Source organism: Vombatus ursinus, unplaced genomic scaffold (assembly GCF_900497805.2).
Source record: "Vombatus ursinus unplaced genomic scaffold, bare-nosed wombat genome assembly UNPS02007612.1, whole genome shotgun sequence".
Taxonomy (NCBI): Eukaryota; Metazoa; Chordata; class Mammalia; order Diprotodontia; family Vombatidae; genus Vombatus; species Vombatus ursinus.
The window spans coordinates 4,599,245-4,605,497 of record NW_020947390.1 but is presented as its reverse complement, the minus strand read 5'-3'; the positions used below and the strand labels follow the sequence as shown (position 1 = coordinate 4,605,497).

The following is a 6,253-nucleotide window of genomic DNA, read 5'->3' as shown; positions in this document are numbered from 1 at the left end:
TCTATCTATCTATCTATCTATCTATCTATCTATCTATCTATCTATCTATCTACTTTCTTTTTCTTTCTTTCTATCTGTCTTTCTGTCTATCTAGCTCATAACAGTTTTTGAAGGTAGTCTACCAGGTAGTATTATAAGAACACGGAGAGCTTCCTTCACCAATGAAATTGTAAATCCTTGAATTATTGAAGAATTATTTTTCAAAGTTAACATATTGGAATCCTAAGATTCTCCAACGGATTTTTCTTTACCTAATCAATCAATGTGCCAGGCATTGTGGTAAGTGTTGGGGATACAAAAAGAGGTAAAAAACAGTCTCTACCCTCAAGAAGCTCACATTTGTATAGGGGACAGAGCGGAAAACATTCAAACAAATATATACAATATATGCAGAACAAATGGGATAAAAATGGATAGAATCCCTTTTGGAGATCTAATAGGGTAGCTTGGAGACAAAGTGGTGAGTGCAAATCTGGCTTTAGACACTTGCTAGCTGTGTGATCCTGGGTGAGTCACTTAACCCTGCTTGCTTTAGTTTCCTCATCTGCAACATGAGCTAGAGAAGGAAATGGCTAATCACTCCAGTATCTTTGCCAAGAAAACTCCAAATGAGGTTACAAAGAGTTGGTAATGACTGAAATGACTGAACAGGGGATCTAGTCAATCAAGTGTAAGTTTTTACTTTATTACAAAACTTTGAATTTATCATAAAAATTCTTATGCTTCCATCATGCACTATTCTTGTTTAGTTTCTATATTGAATAGATATATTTCACATATGCCTACCTGTGCCTTGCCTGGAATTCCCTCCTTTTTTCTTCTTTCCTTTCAAAACTATGCCAATTCTTCAGGTCTGCCTCCACAATCCCCACCATGCCTTCCCAGATTGCGATCAGTCTCCCTCTCCTTTTAACTACTGCTGTACTGACAGTAACCACCACTCAATTTAGCACTTGATTTCATACCGATTTGTACTGCTCACACTTATTGTGTGTGTGTGTCTCCCCAATTAGGCAATAATGTACTTGAGGGAAAGGAACATGTCTTGTCCATCTGTGTCTGAAAGTGCCTACCAGGGCTGAGCACATAGCCAGTGCTCAATAAATACTCTTGATTAATTGAAGGGACAACCTATGTTCTCTGTAAGTGCTACTCTTGCTTAAAAGGAAAACAAAACCGAAGTAAATAAAGTGCTTCACATAGACATTCATATTTATCATCATTGTCAGCCTCTGAGAAAGAGAGGAAATAATGATCCTTATTTCACAATGAAGAAAGCCAAGGAAGGTAATGGGGGCCAGTGGCTACATAAATGTTCTGTTCACTTAAATGAAATCGTAGCAAACCTACGAAAGATTAGTCAATGGGCCCAAGGTGCATTTACTCTGCTCACACTTACCTTTCTAGTACCACTTCCCCAGCACCTACCCCTTTTATTTGGTCTGTGACTTTCATAGGAAACACATCAAAAGTTAAGTGGATAGCAGAGGTAAATCATACACTTTCCCCTGATACATCACCAATCATTGTAAATATATTTCTTTTCCTTTTATAATGCAGACAGTTGCCCCTATTCTACACTTCACATTGTATGTGGACATGGTAAATTTGCCATGTAGATTTACTTTAGACAAGTGCTTGTGCTTTCTTGGCCCAGACTGGAATTAATTTCTAGATTGTCATCTACCAGAAATTTTGCTGATATACAATGTCACTGGCCCAGGCTGGTGCTTTCCATACATTTATTGTTCAATACAAGAATTGCTGATTGACAACTCAACTAGCCACTGACCAGAGAAAGGGACACTAAAGAATAATGCATTTGTCCTCTTTCTTCCTCTCTTTGATGGTTCAACACACACACACACACACACACACACACACATCCTAGGCAGTAGTCTAAGTTTACAAAACCCCAGAAATTCCCTGGCAAGAAGAGATACAACTTTTCTCAGACTGCCGCACTCCTAGCCTGGCAAATTGATGTTGATGGGGAGAGGTAGAGATCTGAGTACTTCCAAGCAGAACTCAAAAATCCCTGAATGAGACAATGCTCTGAAATGCCTATTTCATTATGATAGCATACTTACCACATCTTCCATAGAAGGAGCTGTGTTGTTATGGTCCAATCCAGAGCTATACTTTTGTTTCTTTCTGTTAAAATTGTTTTCTCGTCCCATTGCCTCACTGACAATCTGGAACTCCTTTCTTCTTCTAGTAGTTGGAGGTGGTTGATTGAAGGTGGGTTCATGACAGTAATTGTTAGGGCTTGTGCGTAGTAGAGACCCATAGGCAGGATGCAATAAATGCTTTAAATCTCCATTTAGAAACCTTAAATTTACTGTGTAAATACCATTTTCAGGGATAAACTTGCAAATCTAAGAAAGTTACATAGGACAAATAAAATATTTTGAGGCCTAAAAATATTTGACATTTCTTTTCAAGACTGTTAAACATTTAGCCAGAATGAACCACCAAGTCAGTTAGCAGGGCTAAAATGTAAACCCAGTCATTTGTGAACTGAACATTAAAAGAAAAGAGCCAGTCCCCAGAGGTTACATTGAATGTTTATTTAGGAAAAATTAAAACTGAGGAATATAGTAAAAGACTGCTGGAAACAGACCTGGCAAAAGTTTCAAATGTTTGACTTCTTATATGGCAGTCTAAATAAATTCAGCAGAAGGCGCTGGCCTGTGCTACTAGGATGTGTCCTTAGCCTCACTAGGATAATCAAGAAATCAGTCAATACATGCTGATTAAGCAAATCAAACCATATCGAACCATTCCCTGCCTTCAAGGACCTTACATTCTAATCTTTGTTCATTTTGTTTTGATTAGGTATGATGAAAAGAGACAAGCCATGGACCATGGCTATCCCAGACAGATAGCAACCGACTTTCCAGGAGTTGATGAGAAGATCGATGCTGTTTTTGAGGCATTTGGTAAGATATTATAGATTTCAACAATAACAAGGCATGCATATTATTATTATAGCAGGAGGATTTAAAGTATTTTCTACCTGATCCAACTTCTGGGTAGACTGTGGCACTTCCTGCAAATTTAAAATGTGGTAGAAAATTAAAGCAGTTAGATGATAATTCAGGTCATCTTCTCCAATTTTTCTCCCCACCTCCCACCAACAACTTTGATGCAATTGAGTTTCTATCTGAGACAATAGTATTGGGGGGTACAGTGTAATCTTAGTTATGCTGATAATTGTAATAATTTTAAATGTCATTTTGCATGCAGACAAAAAGTATAATGCCTTTGTCTTAAGTTGCTGTATTTTGTATTCTTTTGTGGGTATACAAATATAGGAAAGCCTTCATTATAGTGATTTTTTGGAAAAAAAAAAAGGAACCATGAAAGATCAGCTAGGTGATGCAGTGGATAGAGCGCTGAACCTGAAATTAGGGAGACCTGAGTCCAAAACCAGTCTTAGGCACATACTGACTGGGTGACTCTGGGCAAGTCACTGAACTTTTGTTTGTCTTAGTTTCTTCATCTGTAAAATGAGGATATTAACAGTACCTACCTCACGTGGTTGTGGTGGCAATCAAATGAGACAATATCAATAAAGCGTTTGTCACAATGTCTAGCACATATAAGTACTTAAAAATGCTTATTCCCTTCCTTTGCATGGAATTTTCCAAGAAAAAAGCAAGATGGATTTAGAGTCAGGAAATTTTAGGTTAAATACAGCCCTGATGCTTTCCAGTTGTGTGATGTTGAGGAAGGGACTTAATGTTTCTGGATTTTAGTCTCTCCGTTTGTATTATGAGGGAAGGTATTGGATTAGATTATTTCTAAAACCTCTTCCAGCTCTAATTCCTATGATGCTATGGTTTAATAATTCAATTCAACAAAAACTTACCAGAAGGATTGAGAAAATCTCTTCTTTGAGCATCAGGAGAAAGGGAAGCAAAGAGAGAAAAATTCTAGTTCAAATTTTGAGAAAATAATGTCTGATTCTCTAAGTTTTTGTTTGTTAGAAAAAAGTTAATTGTTTCCCTTGCTTTTACTTCCAGGGTTCTTCTATTTCTTCAGTGGATCCTCCCAGATTGAATTTGATCCTAATGCTAAGATGGTGACCAGAACCCTGAAGAGTAACAGCTGGTTTAATTGTTAAGAGAGACGGTCATAAGATGAGGGCATTGGCAAAGCAAACGGACTAAACTCTTCACTAAAGCTGTCGAGAGTGAAAATGGTTCCTTTTCTGATGAATGTGCAAGGACCAGGGGAAAATACAAGCCTGATATTTGTGCCTTAAAAGTGTATTAATTTATTTTGTCACATCAAGTTGAGCCATTTTTCTCCTTTTTTTTCTCTTTTTTTACCTTTACTAGATTTCCACTGATGCAGAGGAAAACACTCATGTGCAATAGACAGGAGAATGTGCCTTAATAAGTTATTATTTGTTATTCAATAAAGATTTGTACCTATAATTTACTTTGATTGGTTTGAAAATTAATCATGTCACAAAACTGCAAAATTTCAGATTTAGAAGGGGTTTCAGAGGCCTTCTAGGCCAAAACATACCTAGGAAGTGATCCTGTCTACAAGGTATCTTCAAACAGCCACCAAACCTTTGCCTGAAGACCTCTAGTCAGGGAGCCTACTATCTTTTAAGGAAGCCCATTATATTTTTGGATAGCTCTAACTGACAGGATATTGTGAAGGTAGATGATATGTGTATGAAGGTTTAAGGTTTACAAATCACTTTACATATGTTGGGCAGCTAGGTGCCACAGTGGATAGAGTGCCAGGCCTGGAGTCAGGAAGACTCATCTTCTTTAAGGAATTAATTTATTTTTAGTTTTCAACATTCACTTCCATAAGATTTGAGTTTTAAATTTTCTCCCTCCCCAAGATGGCATGCAATCTGATATAGGCTCTACATATACATTCCTATTAAACATATTTTCACATTAGTCATGTTGTAAAGAATTAGAACCAATATGAGGAGCCACAAGAAAGAAGAACTAAAACAATAACAACAACAAAAAAGAGAGCAAATAGCATGCTTCTATCTGCAATTCAGACTCTGTAGTTCTTTCTCTGGATGTGGACATCATTTTCCATCATGAAGACTCATCTTCTTGAGTTCAAATCTGGCTTCAGAAACTTATTATGTGACCATGGGCAAATCACTTAAACCTGTCTATCTCAGTTTCCTCATCTGTAAAATGAGCTGGAGAAGGAAATGGCAAACCACTCCAGTATCTTTGCCAAGAAAATCCCAAATGGGGTCACAAAGAGTTGAACGTGATCGAAAAATGATCACACAACAAACAATAATTACATGTGTATATACATTCAATCTTCACAACAACACTGGGAGGTGGGTATTACTATTATCTCTGTTTCATAAATAAGGAAACTGAGGCAAACAGATTAAATGACTTGCCAAGGTTCACACAGTAAATGTCTTAGACTGAAGATCTTCCTGCCTCCAGGGCCAGTCCTGTATCTACTGTGCTGTTTAGCCTGGGGGCCTCTATAAAATGGGATAATAACAGCAGCCACCTGTCAGAGTTGTTGTGAGGATGAAATGAAATAGTTTTTGTAAAGCACTTAGCTGTTATCAAATGACAAGATGTGACAGCTAATTGGATATATGGAGTAAGAGAGAGTAAGGAGTCAAGGATCCCTCCTCTTCTTCAATCTTCTGTTCTTTAAGTTAAACAGTTCCTATGCCTTTGCCATTCTGCTCACCCTCCCTTAGATCCATTTCGGTTTATCAATGTTGTTCCCAAAATGTGCCCTTAGAACTAAACCCTACCACAGATATATTATGGTCTATCATTCTATCTTTATTCTAGACCCTTTTGCTCTATAAAACTAAAATTTGGTTAGTTAGGATGCAATGTACTGAATTTATATTTCACGAAAACTGCTTGGTTTTTAATATATAAACTATAATCTAGATGCTTCCCAACCCATTCCCCATGCTATACTTAAGAAGTTGATTTTTAAAATCTATCTGAAGCCTTAGACATTGGCCCTGATTAAATTTCATTTTAATAGAATTAATACATTATAGCAGCCAGTTCAAGTATTTGGATCCTTATTTGCTCAGTTTTGTGTCATCCACAAATCTGATAATCAATTAATTTTCATCCAAGTCACAATTTAACATACAGAGCAAGACCAAGGGCAAATCACTCAGACCTTCTTCTAGAGACATCCCTCCAGACAGGCATCAAATTGTTTTTCCTTGTGGCCGGTGGCCATTGTTGTTTCTACTTCCCTT

At 37.2% G+C, this 6,253-nt stretch overlaps 1 protein-coding gene across 1 annotated transcript in view; it reads left to right on the top strand.

The window, feature by feature from the left end:
• Positions 1-4,449, top strand: part of LOC114033919 (stromelysin-1-like) — a 14,390-nt gene extending 9,941 nt beyond the window's left edge. Inside the window, exons 9-10 of the mRNA XM_027849562.1 lie at positions 2,839-2,942; positions 4,029-4,449. Coding sequence (XP_027705363.1) covers positions 2,839-2,942; positions 4,029-4,129 — 205 coding nt within the window. The 3' untranslated portion in view covers positions 4,130-4,449. The remainder of the gene's footprint in view (positions 1-2,838; positions 2,943-4,028) is intronic.
• Positions 4,450-6,253: the final 1,804 nt, after the last annotated feature.